General features: G+C 36.1%; 1 protein-coding gene across 1 annotated transcript; it reads right to left on the bottom strand.

The window, feature by feature from the left end:
* Positions 1 to 4344: 4344 nt before the first annotated feature.
* LOC130724317 (photosystem II core complex proteins psbY, chloroplastic-like) lies at positions 4345 to 5200 on the bottom strand. The gene has a single exon (XM_057575520.1). It carries the CDS (start codon positions 5068 to 5070, stop codon positions 4456 to 4458), a length of 615 nt encoding a protein of 204 aa, XP_057431503.1. The 5' UTR covers positions 5071 to 5200; the 3' UTR covers positions 4345 to 4455.
* Between the last annotated feature and the right edge of the window lie 15398 nt (positions 5201 to 20598).

The following is a 20598-nucleotide window of genomic DNA, read 5'->3' as shown; positions in this document are numbered from 1 at the left end:
CGCCATAGACCATTGAAGCCATTAAGCTTCTATCTACGCTTTTAGCCAGGAATCTTTGAAAAGATTTTTCATACTTAGATTCATGCTTACTATCAGATGCATCGCAGGCAATAACTTCTTCTAACTTAGCAATTTGATTCTTAAGCACAGAGTTAGTATTCACTAAAGCATGGTTATCATTTTTCAAATCAGAAATGATTTTCTCATGTTCATAAGGAGTCTTAGAAACAGCAGATGAGTTCTTTTTCAGCTTCTTATGCTTAGACAATAAAGAGTTATACTTATCCATGATATCAGACAAAGCATGTTTCAGCTCAGAGGTTGAGAAAGAAGCGAATACCTCATTTTCAACGTCTGAGTTAGGATCTCCTTCTGATTCTGAGTCAGAGTCAACAACATCCTTTGACTCTGCTCCTTTGTCTTTGACAATGGCCATGAGTCCTTGGACTTCTCCATCAGAGTCAACATCCTCTGACTCTGATTCATCAAAAGTCACCATCAGACTTTTCTTGGTCTTGAAGTGCTTCTTTGGCCTCTTGTCCTTCTTCAATTTTGGACAGTCACTTTTGTAGTGCCCTGATTCTTTGCACTCAAAGCATGTGACTTCCTTAATTGAGGACTTCTTCTGACCTGAGGATTCAGACTTTCCTTTGGCCTTTCCAGAGCCTTTGTATTTGCTCTGCCTGTGCTTCCAGATACGGTTGAGTCTTTTAGAGATCAGAGTTAGCTCATCTTCATCAGAATCTTCTAATGCTTCTTCAGATTCTTCTGCTTCAGCTTGAAGAGCTTTTGACTTTTCTGTTTTAGCCTTCTCAGATTTGGATTTTAAGGCTATTGACTTCTTCCTCAGATCTTGCATCTCTGAGCGCTTCAGCTCATGACACTTCAGTATGCTGATGAGTTCTTCTAAACTCATACGCTCAACATCTCTTGTAAGCTCTATTGAAGTCACCAAGGCCATCCAGCTTTCAGGAAGACTTCTGATGACCCTTATGACATGATCTTTTGTTGTGTAGCTCTTGTTGAGAGGTCGTATTCCAGCTACAAGCAACTGAAATCTGGAAAACATTTCTTCAATGGACTCGTTTGGCTCCATGATGAAGGATTCATACTTTTGGATCAAAGACAATGCCTTTGATTCTTTGACTTTCTTGTTTCCTTCATGAGACATCTTCAGAGATTCAAAGATGTCTTTTGCATACTCATGATCTGTAATCTTCTGGTACTCTTCATAAGAGATAGCACTTAGAAGAATTGTTCTAGCTTTGTGATGTTGTGAGTAAAGCTTCTTTTGATCTGCAGTCATCTCTGACCTTGGGATCTTCTTGCCTTCTTCATCAACTGGACGCTCATAGCCATCCACAATAATATCCCAGAGATCTGCATCAAAACCCAGAAAGAAACTTTCAAGTCTATCTTTCCAATATTCGAACCTTTGACCGTCGAACATGTGAGGCTTTCATTGTAACCATCTTTTTGCGTTTCACTGGTGGTAGCCATTGTTTTTCACACCGGCCCGGATCACTGAACACTGTTATCTGTGGTAATCAGAACTTGCGCTCTGATACCAATTGAAGGTATGAAAAACGGTAGAAAGGGGGGTTTGAATAACGTTTTCAGAATAAAACTTCCACCTTAAAGATTTTAACAAATCTTTCGAGAACAAAGTGCTTAAGATAAGAGATAGAAAAGCACACAAGGATTTTTATCCTGGTTCACTTGATAAATCCCTCAAGCTAATCCAGTCCACCCGTTAAGGTGATTTCTTCCTTCTTAGAATGAAGGCAATCCACTAATCAGGTAAATGTTACAACTGCACTTGAAACCTACAAGTGACTAACAATTACACTGACTTAGCTCACACTAAGATTCACTCTCTTAGTCTTCTCTAGGATCCGATCAAACTTGATCTCCTAAAGGTAACTAAACAACTTGTTTAAGAAAGAATGTTTACAAAGAGTTTGCTTCTGAAAAGCTAATAGTAAACATAATGAATTCAGATGAAAGAATGCTTAGAAGGTTTTTTGAATGTAGCTTGCGCGTGTGAGATTCTTCCAACCGCATCTTTCAATCTTCAGCCTCTATTTATACTCCAAGGATTAGGGTTTGAACGCTGCATGGAAATGCTACCGTTGGAGGGCAGTTCTGGAAATTCCAGCTTCTGCTATGGCTGAGAATGTTAGGTAGGTCGTCAGGATAGTACATTTGCTTTTGTACTTGGATAGTGACTTGATCTTTAAACCTAGTAGACTTCTGATCAGGGGAATGCTTCATGTTGGAACTTGTGAAGCCAGTTGATCAGAGTCAGAGGGAAGCACAGATCCTCTGACCGTTGTATCTTCTGATTCTGAACTCAGAGGGAAGTACATGGTCTTCAGAGTCATCTTGCTTCTGGACATCCGAGTTTTCACTTTTCAGCTTCTGGATCTTCAGAGTCTTCTACACCATCAGAACATCTGAACCTTCAGAGTTTCTTGGTTGTCAGAACGTCTGGATCTTCAGAACTTCAAGTGACTGAGTCCATATCAGAGTTTTGTGTGGCTTCAGATCTTCTGAAGCATTTCTACTGTTCAGAGTGAACATAGATGTTGCGAAAGCGTTGCTTGGGTCACTCTTTATGCACAGTGCTTCTGATTTGTGTGAGATTGAAATGAGGTCAGAGCCTGTAAATAGCACCAGTGACGGATCTAGAACTTTTGAGTCGTGGGGGCAGTTTCACAATATATTTATGAATCGAAACTCAACCACTTATTTATGATGCGGTGTTGAACTATTATGCCAGCCCACTTAATTTTGTGAGAGCAAAACACATATACTTAAAAATAAGAAGTAATAAAATATAAAATGTTTAGTGTAAACAATATATATATATATATATATATATATATATATATATATATAACATTAATTAAAAAAAATTAAAACAATTTGTGGGGCAATTTCCGCGCGCTATAAGCCCTACATGGATCCTTCCCTGGGTTACTCATGGAAAAATATTTAAAAGATTTACGTTATAATAAAATACTGAATACATTTATTTTAATATAAATGTGTGTATATATATAAGTGAATAAAAATATAAAATGAATTAATTGTAATGTGATTATATTTAATAAAAATGTGACTATATTTTAAAAAGGTGAAATGGAAGTAAATAAAAGTAACAGGAAAAGAAAAGGTCACAGAACACATACATGCATGGTACCGAGAAAAAAAAAAAGGGATAAAATTCATAGCACAGCAAGAAAGTCTTAAAAATCTATATTTATTTTTTCAAAAGGAATTTGTATTTAATAGATATGTTGATCACTTTATCGTAAAAAAATAAAGATGTTTAAGAAGAAGAATGTGATATTAATGATGTATTAAAAAAGATAGAGAAGAAAATGGGTTGGGTTTAGCTGGACAGTTTCTTGTTAGAGCACTGGGCCGTTAGAGTGGTTTGATATGTAACTTGGGGGCATTTTCAATATAATGGAAAAGTTATGGGGGCAACTTTGTAGAGAATTTAAAAATACATACTAGTATTAAAAGAAAGTCCGTAAACCACGTGGGGTCATTTGCCCCCACCATTGTGTGAGTGGGTCCGTCCCTGAATAGCATACTCAGAAAAACACGTTAGAGTACCATAATTGTTCATACTAAAATGTTAACTTGTAATCATCAAAACATAGAGTTGTACTACTCGATCAAAACTTGATCTTACACCAACCACCGTCGCCAGTTCCATTACCACCATCGTCATTGTGACTACCATCACGACTGCCACTACAACCAACATCGCCACCACCACAACCTCCACCATCACCACTTATGTTGAATTTGATGATAACAGATGAGGATTATAGATTTGAACTTGAACCAAACAAATGAAGCTGATGAAGAACCAAGACGGTGAGATCAACCAGGATTTTCTGTCAAACATTTTCTAACAAACCCAAATCATCTGATCAGTTCGAATCGTTTGGAGACATCCCCTTACCTAAGAAATGGAAGTATAAAGTACATCATCCACCCAATCAAATCCTTGGGGATCCATCTCAACAGGTGAAGTCTATATATTAACAATCAAGCTTTCATCTCTGAAGCTGAACCCAATGACGTTATACAAGCTCTAAAGAATGAAAGTTGCATCTTGATTATGCAGTCGTTACAAACATGCATCCTCTTATACCTCAATACAATTGAGCATAGCATTTGTTTAACAAACATTGTCGACTAGCTTCCAAGTTATTCAATTTTAACAATGCTTATTATCTTATGATTTTAGTTCATCCATTGCTTAATTATATGCTTTATTTAATCCAACATCTACATCTACATCTACTGGCTAAGACAGAGAACTAAGTGAAGGAAACCTTGATATACATAACATTATATAGGGAGTTTAGATACAAGCAAAGCCATGCAACAAAATCAGCACCAAAATACCCTAGTTTATAAGAGTGAGCAAATTCACTCAGATCTCATCCTGTTGATCTGGTTGAGAGCTGGCTGCAAGATGTTAAACAGCACCCAACCAATAGCCGGAGCAACCACAAACAGCAGAAGCTGTCCCCTGTTATCACTGCCTCCTGCGGCGGCATCAGCAATCATACCCAACTCACCGGCGGACGCCTCCGGAGCCCACAACATCCCCGAGCCCGCTGCCAACCCACCAAGCCCGAGCCCAAGCCCAACGATCACCCCGTTGCTGTTACGCATGCGGTTGATTTGGTTCAGTGCAGGCTGCAGAATGTTGAACAGCACCCAAGCAATAGCTGGAATCACAGGCAGCAACAGAGCCAGGCCACGGTTATCACCTTCCGCTATTTCAGCAATCTGCTGAGCGGCGAAGGCAGCGTCACAGCTTACGAGTGACGAGAAAATGGCACCAGCAATGGCGGTGCCAGCCATGGAAGTGGTGGAGACGCTGGTGTTTTCAGCTGAGGACAGACCCTTTGGCAGGTTCTGAAAAGAGAAGAGGGTGGTGGGCTTTGAAGCTGTGAGTTTGGTGTTGGTGGGGTTGATCATCTTGGTGGTGAAGCACTTGGAGTTGATCATGGCCATTGTTGCTATGGTTGCTGCCATTTGTGAAGCTGTGTGTGTTGGTTGAGGTGAGAACTGGAATTGATTGAATTCTCAAAGCGGTGGCTGCAGCAGAAACCAGAGAAGAAAACTTGGTCCTCGCTATTATTATTGATTGGAGTTTGGAATATGAGGATTGAGGTCCAATAACACTCTATCTTTAGATTCTCTTATCCAAATGGTGAAATTTCGACCTCATATTCATTGCATTGTTTTCTTATTCTTATCAACATAGATTCTTACTCAAAATTCAATTCAATTAATATATATTGTTTTGCTAGTAGTTTTATCGAGTAAATTTTTTTTTATAATTAGTAAATTATCATTTTTATCCTTTTGAGTTATTTAATCGCCAAAAAGATGGAAATTAAATTAACTTTTTTTTGGTCAAGGAAATTAAATTAACTTGTCAGGTTTTTTTTTTTTCCAATAATTTGCATTTCATTGAAGTCAAAGGGCTGAAAATGTAACCAAAAAAAAAGGGCTGAAAGCCCATCCCAAACACGGGATACAACACGGATTACATGTAAAGGCCCCAGCCTGAAGCAGAGCAACAAGAAAAGCAAACACAAGCCCATCTTAAGAGCCAAACTCTAAACGCCTCACCCACAAGAGAAGTAAGAAGCTGAAACTCGGGACACTAGAGAAAACTCTAAAGGTAGTCTTTGGTGACAGAACAGAACAGGACATAACAGAACCGAACGGGACAAAACAGGATGGAACAGGACAATAATGTTTTGTGTGTTGTGTTTGGTAACTCTAAGTCAATAGAACAGAACCATGATTTTAATTACATATATAACCCTGCATATTTAATATTTGATTGAGGAAAATAAATTGAACTCAATTGAACATTTTGTATAGAAACCGTTTGTTATTGCTTACTTCATGAAATAATCACTTATTTCTTTAAAATAATCACTCATATATTGTTTAAGTTGTTTCAATATGTTATTGAAATCACTTTTTTATCTCCTCTCATCTATCATCATAGATTTTTATGATAAACTAAAGTAACTGTTTCAAATAATCTGTTTTCAGCTTCACTTGAAACAAACACAAAAAGTGAGATTTTGATTAAAAAATGATTTTTTGATTAAAAAGTGATTTTCCAAAATAAGTTGAATCAAACGCACTCTAACTGTCTCGTTTATCATTGCTTACAAAAAAAGAGATTTTACTTTTGAAAAAATAATTGATTATATTTTAATTAAGTTGATTCGTGTTTGACTACTCTAATTAAAATCACTTTTTTATCTCCTCTCATCTATCATCATAGATTTTCATTATAAGCTAAAGTAACTGTTTCAAATAATCTGTCTTCAGCTTCACCTGAAACAAACACAAAAAATGAGATTTTGATTAAAAAAGTGATTTTTTTTATTTTAAAAGTGATTTTTAGATTAAAAAGTGATTTTTTTCAAAATAAGTTGAATCAAACGCACTCTAATTGACTCGTTTATCATTGCTTACAACAAGTGATTTTACGTTTGAAAAAATAATTGATTTTATTTTAAGTGATTTTTTTGAAAATATAGATTTTTCATTTAACTTTGTCTACAAATATAATAAGTGCTTTCAATTTTAGAAGTGATTTCAAACTGTTTAGATACATAAAATTTCAAATATAAATTAAGGGTATTTTTGAACTTGCAAAAATTTTAAGAGAGTGTTCCGTTCCGTTCCTTCCGTTCCACCCTTTTCCAGGAAACCAAAGTGTCCCGTTCCTGGAGCCTTTTGTCCCGTTCCGTTTCATCTTAAAAACATGACAAACACATAACGGAACACATGTGTCATGTTTCATTCCCTTCTCACTTGTCTAAACGCTACCTAAGGGATCGTTTGGTAGGAGACTAGGAGGGTAGAAATTAGATTCTTGGGAATCTTATTCCCATGAATATTGGGATGAGAATGCTATTCCATGATATCTTTAGAAATTGTGTTTGGTTAACAAATTTAATTCTTGGGAATCTTTTTCAACATTCCTCGGAATAATTATAGCATATGTTTGGTAAGGAATGCATATTCCCAGGAATAAATGGTGAAATTATGAAAATACCCTTATTCCATATATGACTGATTTTTTTCTTTAAATCACAAAACTGCAACCATCACAATTCACTAACTATAACCAAATAACATAATAATTGTCACTAATCTTATTCTGAAATGAACGAATGATGCACTTAAATAAACTGATAAATCAACAATACCAATCAGCAATCTGTTTCTTGAACATGTATCAAGTTAATTTGATAACACAAAACTTCTAACAAAAAATAATATTAACACACTAACACCTGCATAAATTGTATAAAGGAATACAACAATTGTATTGTGTGACAAAAAGAGGATAGATGCTTGTATTTTTAAAACAGGGGTGTACTGGGCGGGGTACACACAAGCCCACGCCCACCCAAACACTAACCAGAAGGATGGGTAGGGCTCCAGATAAGGCCGGACGACCATCAGGGTAGCGAAAAGACGCTCGCCCGATACGTGGACCTGTGCCTATTTTGTCTTCTAGATAAGGACAACCCCCCCCACTATAAAAGGGGGACCCTCATTGTACTAGACACATTTTTTATCATTAATGAAAGAATACTCTTATTTTACATCATCTATCTTTTTATGCTCTGCTAGGGTTTACTAGAATATTCCAATTTTCCCTTAATTAGGCCTTGGTACGGAATAGGGGGCCAATGCCAAATTGCCAGTTAAATTGTCAAAATGAAGTGTGAACTAGGATCACAAGTTCATTCATCTTACTAATATTAATACACTAACACCTGCATAAATTGCCATTCACATGCTAACATCAATTCAGATATCCATTCCAACAAACACACAAAAATAAATACAACCCAAACTTCTATTAAGAGAGATATCTAATAGCTAAAACTATTTAAAGCAACAATCTCCACAAATGGAAACAACACAGACTTTAAAGCTAGTCTCTAGCATAATTATAAACAAACACCCATATTATAAACAAACAACCCAATGTTAAAAACATAACATGCAAAACCAGGTTCTAAATTGCAAAATTATGATAGATCTCAAACATGAAATATTCAACACTAAAGGTGGTGAGGAAGTTGACTTAAGGAACCAAATGTGTTAACAGAGGGTAACTTCAAGGATGCTTTTTACTAATTTCTTAGTTGGAGGACAGTTTTCACATAAAGGACAAAGTTGGGGGACCAAAAGTGAAATTAAGCCTTAATAGTAATACCCAACATATATTCAATGTTATTTGCATAAAACGTATGCGACACATTACCTTACACAATTCTTTACAGCAATCATCTTCCTTTTTTCATTCCAGGAAAAACCACTTTGGCCCATCATGTCTTTAATTGCAAAATGTTGCCTTTTGAGATGTTTCACCCTTGATTCAATGTGAGGGTTAGCTTTCAGCGTGCAATTTGGCATATTATTTTGAAGATATCTCTCCAATTCTTTTAGTATACTCGGGTTTGAACGAGTTCGTGTCAGCCTTCCACCCACTATCAATCAAATGCAACAAACCTGCCACCACCAACTCATCTTCTACCACAGTCCATTGTCGCTTTCTCGTTTGTTGAGTTTCAGATGACTCTTCCATCTATCCAACAACTCATCAAGTATGAATAAATAAATTATTATATAACAAATGCACAATTGCATACATAAAATTTATAATCACTAATTTATTGGGTAGAATGAAATATATAAGCAAAAGTGAACAATATATTGAAATTAAAATTTACATAAAAATGAAGAAAAAAAAATAACAAATGTCGGCATCTTCTAATGATTTCCACCTCTTCATCTATCAAACATTTCTATTGCTAAACTATCTCTCCATTGACTCCATGTATCACTTGGCTCGACGACAGTTATCCTTTCACTGAACAAGACTTCATTCGAAGACTCAACTTCATTTAAGTTTTATTCCAAGGGATCCACATCCATTTCTTTACGAATGTGGTTATGCAGAAGACAACAAGCAGTTATTATCCTTCCTTGAGTTTTAACAGGATAAAATTACTTCTCTCTTAGTATAGCCCAACGTCCTTTCAAAAATCCAAAGCATCTTTCTATAATATTTCTAGCGGAAGAATGTTTCATGTTGAAAAATTCTTTTGCTGTAGTCGGTTGTAGTCCACTCCTCCACTCACTCAAGTGATATCTTTGAGCTCTTTAAGGAGTGAGAAATCATTCCCCATTCATGTAACCAGTATCACCTAAATATCAATACCCTATAATCAATGAAATTATGTTATTACGACAAAAATAAGTAACTCATGGATTGTTTTATATAAATCTATATTCCTATACCTTGAGGAACCTTTAATCCATTCGGTCAAGAAATAGCATCTCTAAGGACCCTAGAGTCGGCAGCTGAACCTTCCCATTCAAGCAAAACATATATGAATTGCATATCTGGAGAACATACACCTAACACGAGATAGAAAAATATATATTTTTCCCCTTTCATCGCACGCTTTTCCCAAATTTGTGTACAATTCGTTCTTGTTGATAAATCCGTTATTTTCCTCTGTTTTTATCTGTTACTTCCCTCTGTTTTTATCTTCATTTTTGTTGCAAGTTGTTACTAAATACCCATCTATTTATTCATTGAGGTTTGTTGCTCCAGTCGGAGCAGTTGCTCCTTCTTCATTGTGTAGTACGATCTTCTTCTTTTTGCCCTTCTTCTTGTTGATTTCACTTTACTTTGTTATGCTCTCTATTTTAACTTTTTGTTCCTTTTAATTTTTTGACATATAGTACTTAAGCTAACCTTTGGTAGGGATGGCTAGGGGTAGGATCGGGCACGAGTTTTACAATTACCAAACCCAAACCTAAATCCCAGAACACAAACTCAAACCCTTGTAGGCGATAAAATGAAATCCATGCCCAAACCCATTGGGTTTCGGAAAATCTGATTTCGGAAAATTTGAAACCCAAACCCAAATCCATTACTTACGTGAAATAGCAACCCGATCCAGAACATACTTTCATAAATAAAAAAGTGAAATTAATAAAAGAAAAAAATCAATTACAATTAATCATCATCATCCATCACCAAAGTGAGACAAGTAGTTTATAGTTTACTTTGCCAAACATACAAAAGTAAAGTTAATCATCAAACATTAAGAACAAAGTTTATAAATATATATGTATGAGGATTTTTTTTGTAATTATGTTTCGGGTATCTTTGGGTTCGGGTTCGGGCCGGTATGGGCAGGAATTTAACTAATACCAAACCCAAACTCATAAACTACTACAGTAACAGGCAAAACCCAAACCCAAATCCAGTCAACTCGGGTTTTGCTCGTCAAATCGGATCAGGTTTGGGCGGGTACCCATGGGTTAGGGGGCACTCTAGTGTTTGGATAATGAACGGAACAAAGTAACTTATAATTTTTTTATTCCTATATTACCCTTATTGTAAAAATATTAATTGCAATCCACATATCACTACCAATTCCATAACATATTAGATCTAAATAGTTAAGGCACAAAACATATATCATGTACTGAAACTTCCCTTCCAATTCATTTTGAGATCTATATTCTTTTCTTTTTAGCTTCAATTTGTTAGGTAATATAGATATCCACTTTATGATAGGGTTGTAGAATAAATGTCAACTGCAACTATCCTCTAGAATGAAACGTTCTTCATCTAGTCCAAAACTGCAATTTTTTGGATAAACAAAAGAACAAAACTTAGAGTGGTTGATCTGATATTTGTTCATGTCTAGTCCATTATTCTACAAAAACAGGACTAATTTCCAGAGCATGAAACCTAATTGTCAATCATTTAATAGCACAAAATTAAACTTGCACGAGAGGACAAATAAATGTTTAAACAGGTTCAAAGTCATGTTAAGAACAGAGCTTAACTTTGACAAATTGGCAATAACTTGAAGCAATAGATTGACACATTTTTGTGAGGGTAAACCAGTAATTTTATAATTTTAAAGGTTCAATACTTTTTTGTTCCATCTCATTCCTCCTACATTAGGAGGGAACAAAAGTGAGGGAATGGAATGGTACCTGATGGAATGTATACCATTGGGTTCCATTCAGTTCCATCAAATTTTAAACAATCCAAACAAGGACCTCTTCCTCCATCCCCTCCCTTCCGCTCCATTCCATCCCCTTCCCCTAATCCAAACGAAGCCTAAGGGAGGAAAAATAACAAGGGAATTAAACTGGTGCTTGAGGCAGAGTGAAATCACCTGCCACCCACCACCATTAAAGCAAAAAAGGTGGGGAACAGGGACGTGAGAAATAATGCACATACAAAAACGAGGTTTGAATTGTCTCTTCAAAAAACAACATTTTTTAAATAAATACTAGTTTTTAAAAACTTTATCACAAAAAAGTTTTAATGTAGCAGATAATATATGAACGATAAAGTGTTAAAGAAAATAAAGCACACAAGAGAATGTTAGGTAAAAAAAGATCTCTACATAAGGAGAAGAAATGTTTCAATGATGACAAAACGGGAAAGCAACTACTGAAGATCAACATAAGGAATGGGAAATGCAAGTGACGAGCAAAGATTTAACTCTGAATTGAAATCAACTGAGGTGTACAAAACCAAGGAGCTATCTTAATCGACATCATCATTTCTTGGCATAGTTCACACAAGTATGGTCTGGAGAAGGATCTATCTCTCTAGTCCTAGAAAACAATGTAAGACCAAGATTTGGTCAGGTGGTACAACTCTATGTTTTGATGATAACAAGTTTATTATTATGTATGAACGATTATAGTACTCTAACGTTTGTTGTTTTAGTGTGTGACAAACAGGCTCTGACTCTGACTCATAAGCTAAACTCATCTTGAGTTAAAGACCAAAGAGCAACCATTGTAACGCTTCTGCAATCACTACGTTCTTCTGAATGGTAGCAAACACTTCAGATAATCTGAAGATTAAAGCTCTGATGTGGACTCTAAGAGACTCAAGCACTGAAGCTCTAAAGACCAGATTTTCTGAGGATCGGTCCATAAGCTGAAGATTTGAAGACTCTGAAGTCTAAGAGCAAACTGGCTTCCAAGACCAAAGCACTTCAAAGTCTGAAGACCAAAAGTTCAGAATGAACGGTCCAGAAGAAGAAGTTCTGAAGGTCGGAGGATCCAAGCTTCCTTCTGACTCTGATCACATTGCTTCACAAGTTCCAACATGAAGCGCCGCCAAAGATCAGAAGTCAACTAGGCTAAGTCAATGTCATTGTCATTCGTACAAAAGCAAGTGTACTATTCTGACCGCCTTACCTACGACGTTCAGCCACAACAGACTCTGGAATTTCCAGAATTTTCCTCCAACGGATGGATTCTTTCAACGGATACAAACCCTAAACCTTGGAGTGTTTAAAGGCTGAAGATAGAAGAAATTGGCTAAGAAACTATTGTGCAATACAAGTGAAAAACAACAAGCAAACATCTTAGTAATATTTCTTCATTGTTCTTACTGTGTTTACCTTTGCTTATTTCAGAAGCATTTCTTTGTAAGCCAAACCTTCAACAAACTTTGTTTGTATTTTCCTTGAGAGACCGGTGAGGTCAGTATTCTTGAGAAGACTAAGACAAAGTTGTCTTAGTGTTGCTAGTTCATAGGTTGTTAGTCACTGAGCAAGGTGTGCTAGTGTAGTTGTAACAATCTTTGAATAGTGGATTGCCTTCATTCTAAGAAGGAAGAAATCACCTTAACGGGTGGACTAGATTAGCTTGGGTGATTCATCAAGTGAACCACGATAAAATCATTGTGTGCTTTTCTCTATCCTTGATCTCTTTCACCTTATATACTTTTTACCGAAAAGATTGTCAAAATCTTTGAGAGGAAGATTTAAAACTTAAAAACCCTATTCAAACCCTTTCTAGTGTTTTTCATACCTTCAAACAATGTCTATTGATTCATTGTCCATAATTTGGACTGTCTAAAACTTCATTGTCTATCATGTGCATTGTCCAAAAGTTGTCATCATCTTACCAGAACATATCATCTTACCATAACATATGTCATGCTCACAATCACATCAGAGGAGTTTCTGCTATGCAAGTCCACTTCCCTTGAGAAAAAAGGATCATCACACAAAGCCTTCTTCTAAAAAGGTGATTCACATCAATGGAGACTTAGTTGAGTAAGAAGAAAATCAAATCATTTCCTGAAAATTAACAAAAGAAACATCAACAGAAAGCTCAATGTGTCCACACGTGACTTGCCCAAAATCTAACAAGAGCACAACAATCAAAGGCAGAGTACAAAGTTGTCAAGTCTTTAGAAAGTCATAAAGCATGCTATTTTCCTAAAGAAAGAATGTCATATCTGGAAGCTGCATCAACGGTCAAGAAGCATTTAATGTACAACACAATACCGACTGCTCTTTGATTAAAAGAATTGATAAAAGTACAATGGAAGACGAAGGCATGCTAAAAGCTTACATGTAAACCACTGATTCTACATCTCTCTGACACAAGCTAAATCAATTGTTCCGAAAGTACTATTGGTCAGAATGACTCTTTTTCTACACTCTCTAATGTCTACAAGAAGACCATCTAAAAGACAACCACTAAAGATCAAGTTTTGGTAAGGTTAATTTTGGAAGACACAATATAACATGGAAGAAGTGAGAGTGTGCATAAGCTATGAGAGCACGCATGAGCTCAAAATGGTTATCAATATCAAGCACGTAGATTTTCCAGACAACACTAAAAGAGTAGAGGTTCTATGTCAATGAGAATATATCTAAAGACCTCTAAGAAAAAGTAAGAGTAAAAAAGAAGAGAGGCAAGGCTCAATTGAAAAGACACAAGTTCTAAGCCTTAGAGAGAAAAATAAAAAAGTGACTTTGATCAAATTACCTTCATGTTTACTTCACAAGTTGATCAAGTCATACATACTGGGAATGAGAGCGCTTTGATTCGATTAGCTTTATTCTATACAACTCTTAGAGATGCATGCAATCAGAGATGATCATGAGCATTTCTTCAGTATGTATGAACTGAACTTCAAATAATCCAAGAAAAGTCTTTTGGAAGACTAATGAGGCTTGTACAATAATACATGTAAGGAAAAGTCCTTCAAAATACTTGTGAGTGCCGGAAGACGCATGGTAAACAATACTTGTAAACGTGAAGTCCTGCGAATACTTGTAAGGGGAAGTCCTTAATACTTGGATGTTATAGTGAAAATCTTGGTGGATACCAAGGACTAACGTAGCCTTTTCTTTAGGGTGAACTAGGATAATTATGTGTGTGCAGTGTCTACTGCCCTACTGTCTGCCCATTGATTCAACAAATGTATTTCTATAACGCATTCAGTAGAAACCATGAAGATCCTGTCAATCTCAATTAAATTTCATAGACACGATCCAACCCCCCTTATTGTGTCCTTGTTGCTTTCCTCACCTATAAGTGGTTCCTTACTAATACTGAACGGGAAAAGAGATGCATGGTATTTTCTTCTGAGTGCTTCGTTGCCATGGATATGATGAGTCAATGATACATGCCATTAGATATTGTCCCTTTCTACAAGAGGTTTGAAACTTTTTCCTGGCAAAGAAGTGGAGCAGATTGTTCAGTCAAGGCCTAACTCAATGGTTGCATTTCATCCTCTGACGGATGTTTGTGTTTAAAACTGGTTTCAGTTGGGCTCTCCTTTTTTGTGTAATTGCGTGGAAAAATTGGAAAGGCATGTGTGACGTGATCTTCAATAAATTTATCACCATGCCATATAATCTCTCTATTGTCATCATGAATTTGACCACTAAGATAGCCAAAACCCTATGCAATCCAAATGTTACAGCCAAAAGCCTATGAATTTGCCTCTCAATAGTGGATTGTTTTATTCCAACACATCCTACGGGAAGCAAACCATTTTGTTGATATGTTAGAAAAACATGGCCAAGGAATACATGACTTTGTTTTTAACAGTGAATGTGTTCCTCTTTTCTTAGCTAATGCTCTTAGACATGATGTGTTGGGCTTGCATCCCAAGGCTTGTTTTGTTACGTCTGGGCTTAAGCTTCATTGTCATAATTTTTTTTTAATGAAATATTCTATTTCTATTATTTCATATTTTCATACTGCATAAGTCTCAGAACAAAGAATTGAGCTATTTTCAATTTAAAATACAACACAAAGGCTTAAGAAGAAATAGGCTAGTAGGTCAAGCTTATAAAAAGTCAGATCAGAGTAAGCTTAAATAAAATCACATGATAGATACCAGGTCAGACTAAGACCCTAGATTTGTAGAATATGTCATACCTATTTAAGTAAAGTTTGACCTGGCCCATTTACATCCCTACGAGCGCAACAATCCAAAATCGAAGAAGAACAAGTAGATTATGAGTTCTAATCACGGATGAATCATCTCGAAGAGGGAGAAAATGATAGGGACAAGTTTAGTCCATTCAATGACCCTTTGCATAGCTTAGGAGGTCCAATGACGAGCTCCAAAACTAAAAGAACCAAGCAAAATTTAAAAGGACTAGTTTTGAAGCTCAAGGGAATAGAAGATCAAAATAGGTAGGAGGCAACCTCTATGTGGGTAACTTTTCTTAAAATTAAGAATGATGAATTGGACCCAACTTGAAAGAAGAATTTTTAGAAGCTCAATCTGCATGTTTGAGATGCCCTTATGAGCCACCATTGTCCAAATTAGAGTCTTATTAATTATTTTCTTTTGAATTTTTGTATGTAATTTTGTGGGAAATTTTTTTTGTCCTTTTATATTTATGCTAGTTGGTTTTTAATGTCTTTTGTGAGTTATTAATTCATCATTACATTTAGTGGACTTTTACTCTAGTTTTCAATGCTAGTGGGTGATTTAATCACTGATGGAGCCTTTAAATTGTTAGTGGGAACATTATGATTTAGGGAAGTGTTCAGTAGCTCACTTAGTCGATAAATAGAAATTCAATGTATGCACAAATTATAATTTGAGTCTGAATACGTTTCTCCATTTGCGAGAGATTCCCTTTTGTACCGTTAGAGACTTTGGACTTTCCGATTAGGTCCCTACCGGAAGGGCATACTGCCCTCTTGGCGCTGATCGGGGCAGATGAAGTCTGGGCCTTGCGTGCTAGAAGACTGAAGTGAAGCCCCACTCCACTACAAAGACATCCAACCGTGAATGAGAAAGCAAGTCAACCGCTGATCGCGCACACAGTCAAGGGTCAAGACCTCTACTGACCAACACAGCCTGAAATCAAGTCAGCCGACCATGTGATAAAGTGCTTCCCTGATGGATGAGATTGGTCCGCAAGTCAACCGACACTGTAATGATTATGGTCCATTAACGGACATGATTGGTACGCAAGTCAACCATGTAATGAATGTGTCAGTTAGGGTTTGGAGGTCGACCTGTTATAAAAGAGAGACCTCTGCCCCTCTATGTAACTCATCTTCTATACATTGTTTTTGTATCGTAATTATATTGAAAAATAAAAAATGCAAAATACACCTTTCTTATACATATTAAAGTTAGAAACTAGTTTATTGTCATCTGTATATTGGCTAAGCTATTATTTGGTATGTGAGTATTTGAATACACCTTTGTAATAAGTTTTGTTGATTTTATATATGTGAAAAAATTATAAATTAATGATATGTAAGTTAATTTGTTCACCCTAATAAATTATAGCTCGTTCGTGCATCGCACGTGCTTTGCACGTGCATCACACTGAAACATGTTACTTGTGGAGATTTCTAACTGTTCAAGCTTGCAAGTCATTGATGTCTTTGGCAACCATTTCACTGGGGAAATTCCCACCACTACTGGGAGACTGAAAGAGCTAAGTTTGCTTGTACTTAGGGAGAATGACCTTGTAGGTGAGATTCCATTCTCCCTTGGCAATTCTCATAAGCTTACCATACTGGATTTGGCAGAAAATTCTCTCTCAGGTGTCATTCCTTCAACACTTGGATCCCTCAGAACCTTGCAACAACTATTGCTCTAGAAAAATTATCTTCAAGGTCGCCTTCCTCACGAACTCGTAAATTAAAAAAACCTGACAAGAGTCAATCTTTCAAATAACACTCTCGATGGTAGTTTGGTTCCAATGTGAAGCTCTAGGTTTTTTCTTTCTTTTGAAGTCTCAGATAATCCCTTTGAAGGTGAAATCCCCACTGGACTGGGAAATTCACCCTCTCTTGACAGGCTAAGGTTAAATGGCAACAATCTTTCGGGTGAAATCTCAAGTACATTGGGAAAAATTACTCAACTTTCATTGTTAGACCTTTCTATGAATTCTCTCACAGGACCAATACCAGATGAGCTTTCTTTGTGTCATAATCTATCCTTCATTGATTTAAACACCAACCTTCTTTCTAGACACATGCCATCTTGGCTTGAAAAATTGCCTGTGTTGGGATTTTTTAACCTCTCCTTCAACCATTTTTCTGGACATCTTCCACAAGGCCTATTCAAACTATCCAAGTTGATCATTCTTTCCTTGAGCAACAACTCTTTTAATGGAAGTCTCTCTGATGATCTTGGTGATCTTGAATCCCTTCAAGTGCTTCAACTTGATATTAATAAATTCACTGGACCAATTCCTCATTCAATAGGTAAGCTAGGGCTTCGGGAGCTCCAGCTATCTAGAAATAGCTTTGATGGTGAGATACCACCTGAGATCGGTGTAGAAATTTGGATACTTTACTAAAGGAAAGACTTCAATCATTTAATCACAATTCAAATGCATGACCTAAACCAAATTCCTAATAACATAAGACCATATGGTGCTAACACTTGGTATGAAGGGGAGAGACGTCCACCATTTTTGGGTTGGCCCACTATCTTGCCTAGGAGTCACTTTCTAGTTACTACAGTTTTCTTACTTAATTATTTGCATCGGGTACGTCCTCGATCAATAAGAGTCCCAAGACAAGTGACAAATGCTAAAAGACCCAAAACTATACTAAAATATGAAAAGTCACCAAATTAGTGAGGGAATCATGCATACCATTATGTCGGGCATTATTTGATTCTAAGTAGGAATTTAACCGTTTGAACTCTCTCTATTATTGTTTGCTTCTTAATTTAGAATTGATCTGTTGGAATATTTTATGCTGGTCGTAATATGTTTTTTCCCCTGTTTTTATTCTGTTTGTTTTTCATTCTCCTTGCATGCATCAAACACTCTCTTTTTCCTTCTGCTCCTACTGAAGAAAAAACCATTTTAAAAGGGAAATTAAAGTGCTCGCTTTCTCATCACAAATCAATCTTGTTCTCTCTTTCTCTTCACTCAACAACGCTCACAAACTTGTTCTCGCTTTCTCATAATCCTTCTCCTCTAACCGAGCTCAGAGTTGCAAAAATGGCTGCAACTTCAACACTTGCAGTGGTGCTCCTTTCTTTTTCTTGTGGGCTTATAGTGCTTTGCTATGGTATAGACACTTCATAGAGCACTTTTCAAGTGCTTTTAGAAATGGAATCATCATTTTCAAAAGACCCTAAAAACATTCTAAGTGATTAGTTTGAGACTGATTACTGTAAATGGAGGATATCGTGTGGAGTGAAGAAAGAGGTGATCGGCCAAATAAAATATTGTTTGAGCAACATATACATTCGTTCGTGCATAGTTGTAGAAATAAATATGCTTTTTTACCCTAATAAATTATAGAAATAAATATACTTAATTGTAGAATCACTCGTTCGTGCAACGCACGTGCTTCGCGCGTGCATCACACAAAAACAAGCTACTATCCTAGTGCATACATAATTCTTTAATTTTCTGTTTAATATGTTCAAATAACCCACAACTGCCGTTGGACAAATATTGTGGGAAAATGCCATGATGAAGAAAAAAGCAAAAAAATCCTTAATTTGAGAATAGTCACCAAATTAGTGAGGAAATTATGCACACCATTATGTCACGCATTATTTGATTCTAAGTAGGAATTTAACCTTTGGAACTGTCTCTATTATTTTTTTCCTTCTTAATTTAGAATTGATCCGTTGGAATATGTTATGGTGTTCGTAATATGCTTTTTCCCCTGTATTTCCTCCGTTCGTTTTTCATTCTCCTAGCCTGCATCAAACACTCTCTTTTTCCTTCTGCTCCTGCTGGAGAAAAAAAAAAACCATTTTAAAAGGGAAATTAAAGTGCTCTCTTTCTCATCACAATCAATCTTGTTCTCTCTTTCTCTTCACTCAACAACTCTCACAAACTTGTTCTCGCTTTCTCATAATCCTTCTCCTCTAAGCGAGCTCAGAGTTGCAAAAATGGTTGCAACTTCAACACTTGCAGTGGTGCTCCTTTCTATTTCTTGTGGGATAATTGTGCTTTTCTATGGTTTAGACACTTCAGAGAGCACTTTAAAAATGCTTTTAGAAGTGAAATCCTCATTTTCAGAAGACCTTGAAAACGTTCTAAGTGATTGGTTTTGGACTGATTATTGTAAATGGAGAGGGGTGTCGTGTGGAGTGAAGAAAGAGGTGATCGGCCAAATAAAACAATGTTTGAGAAATATATACATTCTAGATTTATTCATGCTAATCACTATAGATAGAAGATTCTGTTATTAAGTTCACTTATGATCATATTTTTAATTGTCGAATACACAAAGGTCCAAATAATTGAGAAAGGAAGGAAGAAATTTTTTTTGGGTGTTATTTTTAGAAGGTTTCCAAGAAGATTTACAAAAATTAGTTGGAATGACTAAGTAATGTTTTTTCCACTCATTATCCAGGAGACAAATTGTCTTCAAATAAAACAATGTTTGAGCAACATATACGTTCTATCTTTATTCATACTAATCAATATAGATAGAGGATCATGTTATTAAGTTCACTTATGATCATATTTTTAGTGAATGAATTTTTAATTGTCTAATACACTAAGGTCCAATTATATATGTCGCTTTTTATCGCTCTTTCATTGTATCACTCTTCTTTCGTTGTATGACTCCTCTTATACATGTTTAGCTTCCAAACACAATTCCAGTATCAACTCTTCAAGTACTATCAATTTTTAAAATATGAACTCAACGCAGATTAAAATCTAACTACCTAAATGTTATATGTAATTGAATGATATGTATAAAAGTTAACTATCATTGTATACGTGTAAATTACGTCCAACGTTTTTGGGCCGGCCCACTATCTTGCCTAGGAGTCACTTCCTAGTTATTACAGTTTTCTTACTTAATTATTTGCATCGGGTACGACCAGTGGCAGATCCAGGACCCGGGATCAGGTGGTTTAAATTTTTCAAATGAACACATCGATAAAAATATAATTTTTTTTGAAAGATATCAGAAAATTCAATAACCTTGGACCGACATAGACGCTGTAATATCCGCAGAAACAAATGTGGAAGATTCACAAGGGACCTCCTCAATCCACGCTAACCCGGTGAAAGAGGAAGTTCTTCTCGCGAGAAAATCCATGACAGAGTTGCCAGAACGGCGCACAAAAGATAAAGTCATTGCATCAAAAAAACGACAAAGAGAAAAACAATCTTTAATAATTGACACAAGATAAGAAGCATCATCTGACGTCTTTTTCCAACGTTGAAACAATTGCAAACA

This window comes from Lotus japonicus, chromosome 6, assembly GCF_012489685.1.
Source record: "Lotus japonicus ecotype B-129 chromosome 6, LjGifu_v1.2".
In the NCBI taxonomy this organism is placed as follows: Eukaryota; Viridiplantae; Streptophyta; class Magnoliopsida; order Fabales; family Fabaceae; genus Lotus; species Lotus japonicus.
Note: the sequence above shows the minus strand (reverse complement) of the source record. Positions and strands in the feature narration are given on the sequence as shown.

What these genes read in the sequence shown, in the direction of transcription:
- LOC130724317 (XM_057575520.1), bottom strand. Translation starts at nt 5,070, where the DNA reads ATGGCAGCAACCATAGCAACAATGGCCATGATCAACTCCAAGTGCTTC.